The sequence below is a fragment of the Myotis brandtii genome, unplaced genomic scaffold (assembly GCF_000412655.1).
Source record: "Myotis brandtii unplaced genomic scaffold, ASM41265v1 scaffold1171, whole genome shotgun sequence".
Lineage (NCBI taxonomy): Eukaryota > Metazoa > Chordata > Mammalia > Chiroptera > Vespertilionidae > Myotis > Myotis brandtii.
In genome coordinates, this window is record NW_005354055.1 from 49,840 (window position 1) to 68,351 (window position 18,512).

The 18,512-nt window shown below is 38.2% G+C and overlaps 1 protein-coding gene across 1 annotated transcript in view; it reads right to left on the reverse strand.

Moving 5' to 3' along the window:
• Window positions 1-18,512, reverse strand: part of RARS2 (arginyl-tRNA synthetase 2, mitochondrial) — a 69,165-nt gene that overhangs the window by 16,766 nt on the left and 33,887 nt on the right. Inside the window, exons 8-11 of the mRNA XM_005858387.2 lie at window positions 15,737-15,813; window positions 5,864-6,022; window positions 4,466-4,572; window positions 2,748-2,843 (exon numbers count right to left, since the gene is read on the reverse strand). Of these exons, the coding sequence (XP_005858449.1) occupies window positions 2,748-2,843; window positions 4,466-4,572; window positions 5,864-6,022; window positions 15,737-15,813 (439 nt within the window). The remainder of the gene's footprint in view (window positions 1-2,747; window positions 2,844-4,465; window positions 4,573-5,863; window positions 6,023-15,736; window positions 15,814-18,512) is intronic.

An 18,512-nucleotide genomic window follows, 5' to 3' on the forward strand; every position in this document is an offset into this window, starting at 1 on the left:
CAATCAGCCCCCACCACACTGATTGGCCCGCAGCCCCTCCCCCAAGCCAGCCCCACCCCGATTGGCCCCTCCCACACCAATCGGGGGTGGGTCCAGCCTGCCCACAGCCCCTCCCCACAGTTGGCCCCGTCCCCAATTGCCCCCGCCCCCACTTGGGGGTGGGCCAGTTAGCCAACTTCCTGCCGTCTCCTCCGCACAGTCCTGGCCCCAATCCGATTGGGGCTGGGCAGGCCGGACCTCACCCGTGCATGAATTTGTGCACTGGGACTCTATAATAATAAAAGTGTAACATGCTAATTAGATCAGACAGCCGAACGACCTTCCGGACGTCCTTCCGGATGAAGCCAGGGCTGTGAGGGCCGAGGCAAGCTGTAGTGACTGTGAGGGCTGAGTTCCTTGCATGTATTTCATGCTTTGGGCCTCTAGTCCTATGTAATAAAAGCCTAATATGCAAATTGTCCCCTAGACTGGGAGCTCGATTAGGTGGCAGGGTCTGAGGCGGCGGCAGGCAGCTGGGGGAAGGGAGGCACCCCGGTTGGTAGCCGGCAGCCCCTAGGGACCCTACCCGTACACAGATTTCGTGCACTGGGCCTCTAGTCCCATTATAACACAAAACATGCACTCTCAATGGAGGCAAAAACTGGCTCTTTAGGGACAGTAAAATCTTATTCCTTTTATGTATAAAGCACATATTTGCATACAATACATACAGATATATAGTATATCTGTGTTGTTAAAATTCATGAGGGTAGGCAAGTAGGAAAAATGGTTCCCAAGCGGGGTTATAATGCAAAAAAAAAAAAAAAAAAGGTTGTGAAACACTGGTCTAGACGATTATTCCCAAAATGAAGTCACATATATATATACCCCAATTATACTTTTTGGTTTGAGCAAAGGACAAAACAGATAAACCTTCTGATCCGTTGAAAGAATAAACGAGAAGAATATAAGAAAAAGTTGTAGGTTGAGTTTGTAGAACTTGAATTGAAAGCCAGAAGATATGCCAGGTCATTTAGTTCAGGCCTCTCATTTCACAAAGTATGGAACCATGGCCCAGAGAGGGTAAGTGATGGGCCTGGTCTCAGAACGAAGTTCGGGTATCCAGCCTCACCCTGTGCTCTTGTCAGTATTCTATACTTTTTCTTGTTGTTATAACAACTCCTTTAACTCACACCTACACAGATGTATTCTATAAGGAACCCAATGAAAGGGCAGAAACAACTAAAGATAGAGTAAAGCAAAAAATCAAACACTTCAAACAAGTAGCAAAAAGAAAATCATTTTCCAAAGAAAAAAGGAAAGTGTAAGTATTATGATAAATACAGTTGGCCCTCCACACCCACAGGTATCACAACTGTAAATAGGAAATTTTGGACAAAAAGGTTATGTTGTTGATATATGTGTACTGTGTAGTCAGGACTGCTCTATGATGGTTGCAACTGTACTAAACATGTATAGACTTTTTTTCCTTGCCATTATTCCCTAAACAATACAGTGTAACAACTACTTACATAGTACTAGAATTGTTAAGTACTCTAGAGATGATTTAAAGTACACGGGAGAATGTGCGTAGTTTATATGCAAATACTATACTAGAGCATCTATGGATTTTGGTATCTGTGGGGCATCCTGGAACCAACCCCCTATGGATACAAAGGGATGACTGTACACAGAAAAATCTAGACCTAATAATAACCACAAAAAGATACCAGATTCAGGGCAGTTACAGAGTCTTCATGTCATGGAACTTCCATTCTGAGTGGACACAATTCTTATAACCATTGCTCATGGGTTTCTTTTGTAATCTGTCCAGCAATAGTTAGCTGGCACAACAATTTTTTCTACTATTTATTTTTTGTATCTAGAAAAAGAAATGTACTTCTTACATATATAGGTTCTTTTCATATCCCACCCTCAACTGTATGGAATTGATAAAAGGACATTTCAAAAAGTAATAAAAAGTAGATGAATTTTCTGAAGGACAGTAGATGGATGGCTGTTTAAAATTGTTTGGAACAAATGATAGTAGTTAACAAAAATTTTTAAAAATTATCATTACTTTCACTATGCTTACAAGAGGTTTGTGATGTAATATAAAACTAGCCCAGGAGACTAGAGCCTTTTGCCAGCATTGCTTGAGTATGGCCATGTTTGCTTGTGTGGCTTTTTTATTTTTCTGTCTTTTCCTTCCTATTAGCTTTGTCTCAGAAATAAGTGTGTTTGACAATTCTAGATCTTACTAACAGAGACTGCTTTGTTCCACAGGAGTCAGTCATGGAGACAGAAGAAAAAAATGTAAGTGACATGGCCTGTTTTACCACAATCAGAATGAGGACTGATTATTAAGATGGTCTTTACAGAGTGAGGACACCACTGAGCTCACACAGCCACCTTTTAGCATACATTCCCTCCAACTATGCAATTGTAAAATATTTATAGTTGATTACAAGAAATCTCAATTTTATAGTTGGTAGAATAATGTGGAATCCTATGATGTTTACTTAACGAATTGTAAGTAGTTTTCAGTCACTTTTCTGATGATTTTTAACCTTTCTAGGCAATATAACTCGCACTAAACAGAAACCCAAAAAGTATATTTTTAGTGATGAGAACAAGAGATTTAGAAACTAGCCTTTGGTAATAGTTTTGAGGATAACATAATTGTTTTAGCATTAACTCTAGAACAAATAACATGAAGTCATATACACATGCTAATTCTAATGCTGACCTTCACATAAGATACAAACCTGGTTGCATAGAGAGATGTCCCATCACTACGCATCACAGTACAAACTGAGGAGGGGTCACCATTCCCAGAAAGATCCACTACAGCCGTTCCTTTTCTAGAAATGCAAAAAGGTAATTTGAAGCAACATAATAAAAATTAAGACCTTTAAAAGTATAATATCTATAACATTATCTTTGGCAAACCAGAAGCTATTTTTATTGCTTAAGTAGCAATAAGTGGTATAACCAACAACAAAGAAAAATAAGATGGAATCTGACCAGGAATCTATTAAGAGTGGGTATAACCCTATATAATAAAAGCCTAATATGCTACTGTCTGGTCATCCGGTCAGCCATTCAACCAATCATAGCGTAATATGCTAATGATATGCTAAGGTCCCTCAACCACTTGCTATGACATGCACCGACCACCAGGGGACAGACAGTTGACCGGTCGACCAATCGCTATGACATGCAGTGACCACCAGGGGGCAGATGCTCCAAATGGTAGGTTAGCTTGCTGCTGGGGTCTGGCTAATTGGGACAGAGCAAGATGGGCCAGGCATGCCCTGGAGCCCTCCTGCGGTCCCTCCCCAGCTGGCCAAACTCCCACGTCCCTCCTTGGCCCCAGTCATGCAACAGTGGGGTCCTTCAGCCTGGCCTGCACCTTCTCACAATCCAGGCTGAGGGACGCCCCCCCCACACACACCCGAGTGCACGAATTTCGTGCACTGGGCCTCTAGTGCAATTAATATTTGGTTATCTTGTAACTCTGGGTAAGGTACTTAGATAATGTCATAAACATACCTTAAAAAAATGCAATTACAACTGTAGTTTAACTATAAAACATCATATTTTTCTCTAATTCCAGTTATTTTAATATTAAATATTGGACTAGCTTTGAGATGCCATAAAGTACCCTTGAGTAATAAAACCATGGGATTTTGTTATTGTCTTTCCTGCCTGAGCAAAAATTAGAATTTGTACACAGTAATCTAAAAATTTTCCTTAACGACATTGCTAAGGATGTTATTAAACTCAGTTTCCATGTCTTCCTTATAAAGATGGCAAAAGAAATTGCTCTTTGGTTCTATGAAAAGCAGCCCTTCTAAGCAACTGGTTTGCTTTTACATTACAGATATCTGAGCTGCTATGACTGGTACTATTTTTCTGTCTGGTTGACAGGAAGCTCAAAGCTAAATTAGAAATCTACCTTAAGCCAGGAAACAGAATCCCAGTGTGTGTTACATGACGTACTAATATCACCCTGACTTCATATTATTTTCTGCCCCCACTTCCTGATTTTCTCCTTTTACTCTTTCAAAAGCTTGTTGTATTACACCTATTTTCATGAGCTGCCTTAAATCTTTTTTTTGAAGAGGATAGGATTACTTTTCTTTTAAAAGGCAGGGTTAAGTAAGAAGTTGTTAATTCTATTGCTTTTTTACAGTTATACCATTATCAGCCGTTGTGACCTTAGGCAGGTCATGCGTACCTCCTGTTCTTGTTTGCTCATGTGCAAACAGCAGATAACATCCTTTCTCCCAACCTTACCAGACTTTTGTTATGGCAGCAAAAGACAGCATGTGCAAAAGTACTTCGAATAGCAAAAGCACTATTAAAATAATGCCAGAAAGGGCTGCAAAGCACATTCTGTTGTCCTTACTGAGTGAATATATCAACACCAATTTCAAAAAAGAACAAAAACCTTTACTAAAGAATAGTAGCCTGATCATACATTGTTTTCTGCAGGAGTCCTTTACTGTCCAGCAACTTTAAGACTTCTTGAGATTTTTCACGATAAAATGATTCTCCTGAGTATTCATCAAAATGTACTCCTAGACGCTAAAAGGGTTCAGAAACAAAAGAAAAAGAGTTACTTAAATGTCCTTTACCTTACCCTAAGACAAAATAGGATGCCCTACAGCAGTGGTTCTCAACCTTCCTAATGCCGCGACCCTTTAATACAGTTCCTCATGTTGTGGTGACCCCCAACCGTAAAATTATTTTCGTTGCTACTTCATAACTGTAATTTTGCTACTGTTATGAATCGTAATGTAAATATCTGATATGCAGGATGTATTTTCATCGTTACAAATTGAACATAATTAAAGCATAGTGATTAATCACAAAAACAATATGTAATTATATATGTGTTTTCCGATGGTCTTAGGCGACCCCTGTGAAAGGGTCATTCGACCCCCCACCCCAAAGGGGTCATGACCCACAGGTTGAGAACCGCTGTCCTACAGTCTGGCACACAGACCAAGTTACTCCTCTGCTCTAATCTTCTAAAGGCTCCTCCACCAGTCAAGTCCTACCAACAGTATCATACTGTCCAATATGGTAGTTTTAGGCACAGGAGGCTACTGAAATTCCCATGAAATACAATTAAACATTTAGTTTCTCAATGACATTACTCACACTGTAGCCACACAAGGTTAGTGGCTGCCATACTGGACAGCAAAGATACAGGGCATTTCCATCACCTCACGAAGCCAGATTGGACAGCCCTGGAAAACATCCCACATCACGTCCCACCCTACAACCTCTTCAATCTCCTCTCCTATAGTCCGCATCTTGCTTACCTACTCCAGCCACATGGGCTTCTTTACAGAAACTCTCTTTAGTCCACGCATGCCTGACCTCTTCTTCCCTGCTTAATTTTTCTCCACAGCATCATTACCATCTAACAGACTACATGCTCTTATTTAATTCACACTGCCTTTGTTTAATGCACTGTCTCCATGCTAGAATGTAAAGTCCATGAGAAAACTTATCTTTTTTATTCCCTGTTGTGTTTTTCCCATGCCCTAAAATGTTAATTAAATGAACAAATTTATACCCATCATGAAGAAAAAATGGTAAGAAAAAAAAAAAAGTGAAGGAATGATAGAGAGAGAAAAGAAAGGCCTCCCTGAAATGAAGTATCAGAATGTCAGTCTGTTAAGCTCATAGGCTGTAGGATTATTTCATAGCTCTAACTTTCAGCCCAAAGAACAATATTTGAGTCGTAAATTCCAACTCAATGACAAATCTATTTTTAAAACATGAGCTTAAGAAGAAACATGGCTGCCTGGTGGTACCAGTCAAGAGCTGCACCACAACTCAAGAAAGCAGGAGAGAGCTCAGGTACCTTGTAAATCCGAATGTACTCTTCTACGCTCAAGTCCCGAAATTTTTGCCATAGTGCAAGTGCTTGCATGTCACCTAGTTCCAATCGCTGGAAGAAATCATGTGCTGATTTGGCTACACTTTTGTCTTCTGCTGCTTCTTTATTAACTTGTACGTAAACCTAAAAGCACAACAGTAATACATATTACTAGTCACAGTTACCTTCAATAAGGAAAAAAAAAACAACCCTAAAAATTCTCATTTAAAGGTTATCCAACTACCCTCATCACAGAGTGTAACCTTTTCTTTTTTTTGCCATGAGCCTTTAGTGAACCCTATGGACCCCTTCTTCTCTAAATGCATAAAGTAAAATACATACATTTACAAAGGAAATAATTACATTGAAATAGTTATCCAAATATTTTTTATTTAAGATATAGCAATGAAGGAAAATGCTAACTTTCTGATAGAGGTTAGTGAAAATGTGTAAATTTTTCTTCCCATCCAAGTTCACAGACCCTTACATTAAGAAAGCCTGGCTTAGACTAGAATAGCATGTCTTGTTTTTTTATTTTTTAAAATCAAATTGTTATTGCTGCAACTTGGCTCAATCTGGCAAAGAAAAGGCCAAAGAATGATTTAGCAGTTGTTTTAATGAAATCTTTTTTAATTGTTCTCTAAATGCACAAAAGACCAGTAGAATAGGTGATCCAGGACAGTTAGCTTAGCTTACTTATACTCCAACGTGGGCTCCTGAGAACTGCGTAGAGCCCTCACCGCTGGAGTGCTTTTGCACCATCTGCCTTGGCTGGTTCAGCTCTGCACCACCCAGTGACAGGTGTGGAGTCGGAAAGCTTATGGACTCTGGCAGTTCTAGGATTCTGTGTCCACAACACAGTTAATTATTTTCCAGTTTCCAAAATGCAAGGTTAAAAATTGACATTATAGCTCAAGTAGTTTTGAAGTTATGCATATGGACTATAAAGATTTTATTTACAAGTTGTAACTCACTTTCAGAGAGAAACAGGAATAAGTTACCTACCCGCATAATTTTCCCCCCAGAAAACTATTAAAGTAGCATGAAAGTAATAAAAATTGACAAACTACCAAAAAAAAAAAAATCAGGCCTCTAAACTCTGACAGTAATATCATCAAAATATCATGGCAGGAGTATTTACAGAGAAAATGCTTTGATTGCTGGAGAATACGTTGGGAGAACCAGAATATGGCTTATACCCATGAGATACTACCACAAGGGACAGGGCATTAAACTTCTGTCTCAAGGTAAAAATATCTCATCTTTCATAGATGGCTTGTGTTAATTATTGGAATGGCAGAATTGAATGGATACATACCTAACTAAAAGTAAAAACTACCTTAATATATTTTTCCTCTTTAAAGTATATTGTGTAGAAAAGAGTTAAAATAGCAGGTCTGAGACTGAAATCCTTAAAATGTTCTGTTTGCAAGGTTAGCCCCTGACTGGCATCTAGGAACTTGCATTTTGGGAATGTTCTCACCAACCTCACTGATAAAAGTGTCTCACTGTGCCTAAACTGTTCGTGCAAACACTACGGTTTATGCTAAACAGCTGCTTTCCTCTGGGAGTTTGAAATTTTAGTACATACTATGTAGAGGGTACCTACATGATCTTCCAAAAGAAACCCTGGACGCAGAGCATCTAATGAGTTTCCCTGGTAGACATTATTTCACACATGCATTGTCACAACTGGCTGCAGAAGGAATTAAGTGCATCCTGTGTGACCCTACTAGGAAAGGACCCTGGGAAGCTTGGGCCTGGTTTCCTCCAGACTTCTCCCCAGTGCCTTTTCCCTTCACAGATTTTGCTTTGCATGCTTTTGCTGTAATAAATAATAGCTATTAGTACAATTATATGCTGAGTCCTGTGAGTCCTCTTAGTGAATCACCAAACCTGGGAGACCTGATGCACATATCATAAAAATTAATTTCCATATGGTCCTATGAATAAGTCCAAATAAGTGAGAAAACAGAAAAACATGATTTTGGTAAAGTATAGGCAACTGAGAGAGTCAATGTAAGACAGTAAGTTGCAAACTTCTTGACTCTTGAATGACCTATCTACAATGACAACTGCTTAATACAGGCAAACCTCAAGATTGCCTACAACTATGAAGAGCAATAAAGCAAAGTGCAATACAATGAGGTATGCCTCTACTCCAGCCTATAGGAGTAGACATATACATATATAGTTTATGATTCAAAATCAATCTATCTCTCTCTCAAACATATACACACAATTTATAAGCAAACATACACAAAATACCCTTATTTTCAAAAGAGGAAATATTCTAGTCTTTTTAAATCTAGGACTCTAAACTCAAATAGCCAAACATTTAAAAATCTAATAAGCATTCAAACTACTAGTAAGAATATTCTTTGAAAAACTTAACCAAAATCTTTTTCCTTTCTTAAATTTTAAAATAGAAATAAGTAAAACAAACATAAAAACCCTTTCTGCCCGACCAGCGTGGCTCATTGGTTGAGTGTCGACCTGTGAACCAGGAGGTCACAGTTCGATTCCTCGTCAGGGCACGTGCCAGGGTTTTGGGCTCAATCCTCAGTGGGGGCATGCAGGAGGTGGCCAATCAATGATTCTTTCTCATCATTGGTATTTCTATTTCTTGCTCTCCCTTCCTCAAAACAAAAACAACACAAACAAACAACAAAAAAACCCCACCCTTTCTAATACTTTAAGAATCTTGGCATTTCAGCAATTTGTAGTTATAAACCAAATATTACTGAAAATCAACTGACACTGTCAAACAGAACAATAAAACCCCGCAATTGGCACCTAACAATTAGCTTATAAAGGCACAATCCTATATAATAAAGAGCTAATATGCTAATTAGACCGAACAGCAGAACGACTGTCCGGATGAAGCCGGGGCTGCGAGGGCCGAGCCCCTTGCACGAGTTTCATGCATCAGGCCTCTAGTATAAACTATAATTATTAACATTCATCACTGTTTTAGAAAAGAAATGCCTTTTCTTTCACAAATAAATTTAATACTGTGTACTTCTGAAAGTGTAGGTTTTAATTTACAACTACTACAAAGTTTTTACTCTTAGAAAGTATGCATTTGAAAACAGCTTTCTTTTGAGCCTAGATCTAGACACAAAGGAAATAAAAAGGCAAATTATTTGGATGTCTAGAATCAATTCAGTCTTGAATTATCTTCTTTACTTAAGTTTGAGGAATTGTTCTGGGACTCAACACCAGAAAAAATATGCTCTCTTAAGGAATAGATACTTTTCCTCCACATTTTAAAAAATGAGAGCATCATGAGATCACTCATCAAATTAGCACTCATCAAGTTGGTTTTGATCTTGCCCTATATTTTCACTTACTACTATTTTTTATTTTTATTTTTGCTACTGATACAGGGAAACTCAGGGTCAAATCTCTTATATACTACTAGAGGCCCGGTGCACAAAATTCATGCATGGGTAGGGTCCCTAGGCCTGGCCTGCGATCAGGGCCGATCTTCCCTGGCTGCCGGTAGCCGGCCCTGCCCGCCGCCGTCAGTTGTCTTCTGTGTGTGGGGCACCCAGCAGTGTGATCAGGGCCCCACTCGCACTGCCTTGACCTGGCACTTCCCGCCGCCACCCACCCTGGTTCCCTGTTCCCCATTGGGCGATCGGAGCCTGCTGGCTGGGGGGGGAGGGACTGAGAGGTTGGCCGGCAGGCCCCCATTGGGTAATCGGGGCCTGTGGGCTGGGGGCAACTCCTGCATTGAGCATCTGCCCCCTGGTGGTCAGTGCGCATCATAGCGACGGTTCGTTCCCCTATCCAGTCGATTTGCATATTATGCTTTTATATATATAGATTTCCTAATTATATGTTATCCTCTGACTTTCTGTGTCTTTTTTAAGTGCCCATCACTGTCATTACCTCAAATCCATTTAGAATGGAGCAAGGTAAAAATAAAATATTATGGGGATCATTTTGAACTTACAAAAAATTTTATAAAATAAAAGGCATCCAAATTGGAAAGGAAGAAGTAAAACTATCATTATTTGCAGATAACATGATATTGTACATAAAAAACACTAAAGACTCCATCAAAAAACTACTAGATTCAATAAATGAATTCAGCAATGTAGCAGAATACAAAATTATGGCATTGATGGCGTTTTTATGCACCAATAATGAACTCTCAGGAAGAGAAAAACAAAACAGAACAAAACAACCCCACAATCCCATTTGCAATTGCAGTGCAGTGCTGGTGGCATAGTGGTGAGCACAGCTGTCTTCCATTTACTATTGCAACACAAAAATTAAGATACTTAGGAATAAACTTAACCAAGGAGGTAAAAGACTTGCACTCAGAAAACTACAGAATGTTGGAAAAAAGAGGTAGAGAAAGATATAAACAAATGGAAGAATATACCATGTTCATGGATTGGTAGAATCAACATCATTAAAATGTCCATACTACCCAAAGCAATCTACAGATTCAATGCAATCCCTATTAAAATACCAATGGCGTATTTCACAGATCTAGAACCACTGCTACAATAATTTATATGGAAACAAAAAAGACCCTGAATAGCAGTAGTAATCTTGAGAAAGAAGAACAAAGTTGGAGAAATCAGAATACCAGATATCAAGTTATACAACAAAGCCACTCAAAACAGCCTGGTACTGGCACAAGAACAGGCATAAAGATCAATGGGACAGAGCAGAGAACCCAGAAATTGACCCAAGCCATTATGTTCAATTAATATTTGAAAAGGAGGCAAGAGCATACAATGGAGTAAAGACAGTCTTGTCAATAAATGGTGCTGGGGAAAATGTACATGCAAAATAATAAAACTAGACCACTAACTTATACCATACACAAAAATAAACTCAAAATGTAAGTTGTGAAACCATAAAAATCTTAGAAGAAGCCATAGGCAGCAAAATCTCAGACATCTCTTGCAGCAATATGTTTACTGATACATCTCCTAGGGTAAAGGAAACTAAGGCTAAAATAAACAAATTGAACTACAGCAAAAGAAACCATCAACAAAATGAAAAGGGAGCCCACTGCATGAGAGAACATACTTGCTAATGATACATCTGATAAGGGGTTAATTTCCAAAATATATAAGGAACTCATACAACTTAATTAAAGGAAGATAAACAATCGAATTAAAAAATGTGCAAAGGACCTAAATAGACACTTCTTCAAAGTGGACACATAAAAGGCCAAGAGACATGAGAAAATGCTCAAAGTCACTAATCATCAGAGAGATGTAAATTAAAACGACAATGAGGTATCACCTCATATCTGTCAGCATGGCTATCATCAACAAATCAACGAAGGACAAGTGTTGGTGAGGATGTGGACAAAAAGGGAACTCCAGTACACTGCTGGTGGGAATCAGACTGGTGGAGCCACTGTGGAAAACAGTATGGAATTTCCTCAAAAAATTAAAAATGGAACTCCCATTTGACCTAGTGATCCACTTCTAGGAATATATCCTAAGAACCCTGAAAACCAATCAGAACATGCATCCCTATGTTCACAGCAGCTCAATTAACAATAGCTAAGTTTTGGTAACAGCCCAAGTGCCCATTAGCAGGTGAATAGATAAAAAAAATCTGTGGTACATCTACACAATGGAATACTATGCAGCTGTAAAAAAGAAAGAACTCTTATCATTTGCAACAGCATGGATGGACGTGGGGAGTATTATGCTAAATGAAATAAGCCAGTCAGAAAAAAGATTAAGTATCACATGATCTCACTTGTGGACTCTAATGAACAAAATAAACTGATGAACAAAATAATTTTTTAAAATAAAAACCTAATATTATCTGTTTTAATATATTTTGTTACCGTTATAAATGCCAGAGCTAGGGTACAGAGCTAATGTGTACTTATTGACATAATTTTTAACTCTTGTGAGAGGCTGCTAGTATTTCAGAGGAATATCTATAGTTATCAAAATCCATATTAATAAGAAGCATGCAATGAGTCGAATTTTAAAATCTTCTGTAGCAAAATAAAGAAAAAGAAAGAAAAAAAAGTTTATATATATATATATTCCTAAAGGTACAGCGTTAGATGTTATCAAGGTCTATTCAAGTAGTTTAAATCTAGGAGGAACCCTGAGAAATTTCTTCTAAATATTATTAAAACAAAAATAAATGATGACACCTATATATCCACGATTTAGATTTAACACTTGTTTACTTTTTACCATAAGAAATTACTTTTCAACATAAACGGAAAGTCTTTTTGTAAGTGTTCCAAAATTTATCACAAATAAATTTTGAATTAACAGTTTTCCTTGAATTAACAGTACAAATTCTAAACAGCAAATACATTAACTTGTTAACTCATCAGCCAATTCACTGCAGAGAAACTATTATGAAACCATTTCCCTATTTTGTTAAAACAAATTAGAAAAAAGAAAAAGTTTCAAATGTTGGCTTACAAAGGCCTAATTTTATGTACAAAACAACCAGATTTCATTGGCAAAGAATGACTACACATACATAGAAAAACTAATAATGAGCACAAAAATGGAAATGCAGTAGAGCAATGACTAAAAGTGTTAAACATTTTCATCACAGAAAAGAAATGCTAAAACTATTCTATAATATCATTTCCAACCTGGCTGAAACACTGAAAAGGGAGATACTGACCATGGTGCATTTTAAAGGGAGGTAGGACACAAAATATGCTACTAGATGACTTAAGCTAAATTCAAAACAAATACGCCAGAGGTTGAAACTGCCAAAACTAAGTTACTAATTGCATCCCTGCTACAGCAATTTGATGATGAAAGAAAAAAAAAAGCTATATAAATAATTACAACCAATGGAAATAAATGGCTCAAAAAGGTACTTTTATAGTGCCAGTGGGGGCAGGACAGTGTAGTAAATAGTGCACTTGGGAGCCAAATTACCTGTGTTGGAATTCTGGGTCTGGTCCTTGGGTTCTTCATTAGTAAACTGCATAACAAAGTAAGTTAGAATCTGACAAATGGTAACTAGTGTGTCCTACCATAGTTAGCCCTTTCCTGGAGCTATACAGGTTTTTTACTGCATAACTTAAATGAAAGATAGAGAAAGGGGCAAGACCAAATTCATTCAAACATTTCGTGCAAGGTATAACATTTGGGGCTGAGGATAAAAGATCAGGAAAACACAGTCCTTTCTCTCGAAGAGCTTACAACAACAATTTGACAAGGAAAAAACGAGAGGTTATACCACGGGTCAGGTTTTTTTTGGTGTTTTTTGTTTGTTTGCTTGTTTGTTTTTGGAACAGGATAAAGTCATTTTATAATATTTGCTTAAAGCTTTAAAAAAAGGGGAAAATCCACATTCATGCTAAAAGTTGTTGAAAGTAATCTACAGTGACAACTGTAATTTTAAAATAAAATCTAGGTCTGCAAGAATTAGCACAAAGCTAAAATAACCTGGAGGATGTCACTTTAGGCTCTGCATTTTCTCTGTCCTGCAAAGGAAGGAGAAAGAGAGCAGGTGGGTGCTCTAATGGATTTCTATCTTCTACTACAAACAGCAAGGTGGGTGTATTTGACTTGCACTCTTTTGTCCATAAATAATGCTCCCCTATAAGGCAAAAGAACACTTAATGAAAGCACAGCCATTGTTCCTTGAGTTTTTAGTTATTCATAGGAGTACTCCTGCCCATTTATTCCTTCTGTGTATCCATTAATTAGTCACCTCTAACACAGACCCATGATCTCCTTCCTACGAGTCTCAAAAGACAGGAAGCTGTATTAAACTACATAGAAAGAAACACATGTTTAGGTTTCTATGGAGTTTAAGAACAGACTTTACTAAAATATTTAAAACACTGTGGCCAACAAAGATTTACTATTTTCAAGATTCAATAAAAATTTTTGTGTGGGGTGGAAGAAAGGTGAGAATAGTTACTCTCCCATGTGAAGCTGTACTCAAAATTCTTTTTTTAAAAAGTAATTTTCTTCTAAGAAATGTTTGTTTGTTAATCCTTACCTGGGGATATTTTTTCATTGATTTTTAGAGAGAGTGGACGGGAGGAGGAGAAACAGAGAAACATCAATATGAGAATGACACATGGATTGGTTGCCTCCTGACCTGGATTGGGCAGGGATTGAGCCTGCAACTGAGGTACCTGCCACTGACCAGAATTGAACCTGAGCCAAACTGGCTAGGACTGTACTCAAGGTTCTTAAAAATGTTCTCTGAATGACACAAGGTCTCCAAGGCTGGTATTTTCTGCACCCTGGGTTGTCTCTGTGGGCCTGGATCAAATGAAAGGTTCACTAAGCTTGTGGTAAAAAATACTTGCCATTATTCAAAGTTTAATAAAATAACACAGTAAAAATTCCAGGCATTAATGTGACATACTTTATTTATAGACAACCATAAAGAATTATTTTTAAAACTCTTGCCTATCAATAAGACTCTTAATGGGAGAGAAAAAAATCTTTTGGTTAACATTATATATAAAAATGTAGGCATTTCAAGTGCAGTGTAGGCATGGACTCAGAAGGAAATTACAAATCTTTAAAGATTTTCAAGAATTAGAATGTGTTTCTGTGAAATTTAACTACAAAACCAGCTGCAAGAGAAAACCATTTAACAAAAAGAAAACCAGAGAAAGATAAATATCACATACTCTCACTCATTTGTGGATTATAATGAACAACATAAACTGATGAACAAAAACAGATCCAGAGATTAGAAGCATTGATCAGATGCTCAAACCTCAGAGGGGAGGGGAGGACATCAGCGGGGGAGGGGGGGCAATGGGGGGATAAGGACACATATGGCATACCTTAATCAATAAAAAAAAGAAAGAAAGAAAAGAAAACTAACAAAATGCTCTTGGTGGCTTTGGCTAGAGGAATAAAGCATATTTTGACACCCATTCTTCCTCACACACAGCACAGGCATAACATCTTTAGTCTGAGCCCGTGGACTGTCACCAACATGGCTAATGGTGTATCTGTATTTCTTCTTGTGAGGCCCAGAAATAGCAGAGATAACAACTGAGACAATGAAAGGAAACACATCCTTGGAGATTAATTGGACAGGAAGAGTTTTATTAATGAACTCCAGGATGGATTGATGACAGAGAAATGAAGGGACTAAATGAAGTAGAATAGAAGAGTTCACATTGGGCAAGAGCCAGGAAAAGGAGCTGAAAGAAAGAAATGAAAAAAGGCCATATAAAGTTAGAGAGAAACACACCTCCCTTCTTCCATACCAGAAGAAGAGCAAAAAGAGTATAATCTCATGTTTTTTCAAGTCTAAATAAATTATAGTTACTACCATGAACAAAGCTACAGTGCCTGGCTGGCATGGCTCAGTGGTTGAGCGTCGACCTATGAACTAGGAGGTCACAGTTGGATTCCCGGTCAGGGCACATGCCCGGGTTGTGAGCTCAATTCATCCCGTGTGGGGTTTGCAGGAGGCAGCCGATCAATGATTCTTTCTCAGCATTGATATTTCTATCTCTCTCTCCCTTTCCCTTTATCTCTGAAATCAATAAAAATATATTTAAAAAAAGAAAAGAAAGCTGTAGTATATAACAACTAACAAAAATTCAGAAATTTCTCTCTGTATTATTAAATTTTTATCCTATGTGTTTATTCTAAGAAGATTTGATACCTGGAGAACTAGTGTCCCAAATCAACTAAAATAGTAATAAAAGAACTCTTGGATTTGAAAATTAAAATAACTCCCCAGTAAAATAAAAGCAAAATTTTCAATTTTGTAGTTCCTTGTTTTAAGGAACATTTGTTAAAACCTCTGGGATTAAAAATGTGTTACCAAACTGCATAGCACTCTGGAAAAAAAAAAAAAAAGTTGAAATATTTTCTAATATTGTTTGTTGAAACTTACTTCAAAGAGATGCTGCAAAGGATTGGACTGGAGCTTTTCTTCATAGCCAAACAGTTGGAAGCCAGTCCCCAGAAGACCTACCACAATAATCCATAAGTGAAAACATTATAAAATGGAACAGTAGAGATCAGTCATGGCAGGGAACAGATATAGTTCTACAAAAAGATCAATCTCCCATAATTATGTATCTTGAAACATTGCAAAACACATGCTATCACCTTCTGCTACCCGATAAACCGACACAAGTCAAATTCAATATATTGAATCATAAGTTCAATATATTGAGTTACTGAAATTAACTTTACAGAAACCAATAGACTATGAGCTCATCAAAGGCAGAGGTAAAAGTAATTTATCTTTGTACTAACAGTGCTCAACACTTGCCTAGCAAACATAATAAAAGTAGCATTTGTTGAGCAGCTAACTCTGGGGAAAACATCAAAAATTGCCCCCGCTGGACACTGGGCACTCAAAATTTGTGAAAACAAACTGATGGCAAGTGATTTCAAAACTTTCTTTTTAAACTTGTAGCTGTTAAAATAAAACAAAGGTAGGAATTCTCTGGATATTATAATATCACTTCTTACACAAAAAATTAATGAAAACAGTAAAAGATAAAACTCAAAACACCCCTGGTTACTTCTCTCATTCAAGGTGACCAAGCAACAAAATTCTTTTATTTGGCCATATTTTTACCATTTGACAATTTTTGGGGGGTAATCTTTGGTGGGAACTTCAGCATTCAGTGACAGTGTTAGTTTGAACCCTTTTAAAAAATAGTAATTAAAGTTTATAAACCAGCAATGAAAATGCCTCGTATGGACTGTGAATATTTATACTCTTAAAATATTTTGCTAAAAGATAATCACAATTTCAGTTTGAAAGGATATCTGCAGCCTGGGGTCAACAGCAATAAAAAGCAGTTTAATTATTTAAAAAAACATCTGTTTCTACAATTTTATCAATTACCAAGCTTCAGCTCTAAAGGAGCTACTGACACTGGGCTTTGCTGATTGGGGTACATTTTTCTACATAGGCTCAGCAGAAAGTGGGATGCTACAGACACGTTATGTATACAACTAGAGGCCCGGTGCACTTGCGGGGGAGAGGTCCCTCAGCCTGGTCTGCGCCCTCTCACAGTCCGGGAGCCCTGGGGGGATGTCCGACTGACGGCTTAGTGGGTCTAAGCCGTCAGTTGGACATCCTTAGCATTGCCACAGAGGCGGGAGAGGCTCCCACCATTGCCGCTGTGCTCGCCAGCCTTGAGTCCGGCTTCTGGCTGAGAGGTGCTCCCGCTGTAGGAGAACACTGAGCACCAGAGGGCAGCTCCTGCGTTGAGTGTCTGCCCCCTGGTGGTCAGCACGCATCATAGTGACCGGTCATTCCACCATTCGGTCATTTGCATATTGGCCTTTTATTATGTAGGCTATGCTGTAGATGAGGCCTCCTAGAACCAAAAGAAATGCAAAAAATTCACTGTTAACTCATTCTCAAATTGCCCCCACTTAAAATGAAATTGCCCCCACTGTGGGGCATGTGCTGCACCTTGGGAACCCACCCAGCCAGCCTCCCTGTTCCCCCAGGGGTGTGGGGGCTGGGGTAGAGTGTCCGTCTCTCCCCCTGGGGGTGCAGGGGCTGGGGCAGGGTGTCTGTGCAGGGGGATCGAAAGAGCTCCCGTGGCTGCTTCCTCTTCCTCTCCTCAGACCCCCCGGGAACTTGCCCCCTGCTGCACACACAGCCTCCTGCTGGTCTGTCAATATGCAAATTGGTTGTTACTGGGACACCATAACGGACAATTAGCATATTACCTCTTTATATGTATAGATACTCTGGAGCTTAGACAGGAACTAGAAGGATGACTAAAATATGTACCAGCTCTATTCACTTTCAAGCAAAAGCAAATATGATTGTGATTCAGGGTCTTAGGAGTAAGCAGGGTGTGGAAAGATGCACAGAGTGTTCTAAAAAACAGAAATAGGAAAAGAAAAGGCCAATTCCATTTAACATTTCACCTAATATATTTTCAAAACCTCTGTGCCTAGGTATCTCTGCAAACTTTCAATAAGGGATAGCTGAAACAACCAAAATTAAAACTCTTCAACAATGACGGTTATAATGGAAATGTTAACAGGTCATTAACCACTGTAGTCCTTTAGAGAAAAACAACTACAATAAAATCCTGCAGCTAAAATTCCATGAATATCATCATCACATATTTGCTAATGCCTGTGAAATGCCTAAATCAGTCAAACTAACATAAAGTAGATACCATCTATTAAGTCTGACTATTGAGCCTAGAGCCTAAACCTCTGCCAGCTGTTGTGTACAGATAGATTTTTTAAATGCAGGGCATGTTTTCTGATTCCTCCACAGTGAATACAAGGGCACTATTAACAGGTTCAAATTTATCCACTGTAAGGTCTAAAAAAGATTTTTATTAACTAAAAGTATAATATTCACAAGAGAAGTCCTGATAAGTCTGTCTTTTGAAAGCTTTGATTCCATTTCACTAGATACAGAACATACTATTATCAGTGAACTTTAGAACTAGCAGTGTACACTGCACTTTAAAGAAACTTTAAAATATTACCTAGCCTTTCTCTTGGATTAGGATTGTAAAATACATTCCAAGACAGAGTCATTCATCAGTCTGAGTGCCTCTTATGTGCCAGGCACTATGGATACAAAAATAATTAAGACACACTCTATGCCCTCAAAAAAACATTGTGTAGCAGGGAAAGAAGGACAAAAATAAGAAGACAGTAAGACAGAAACC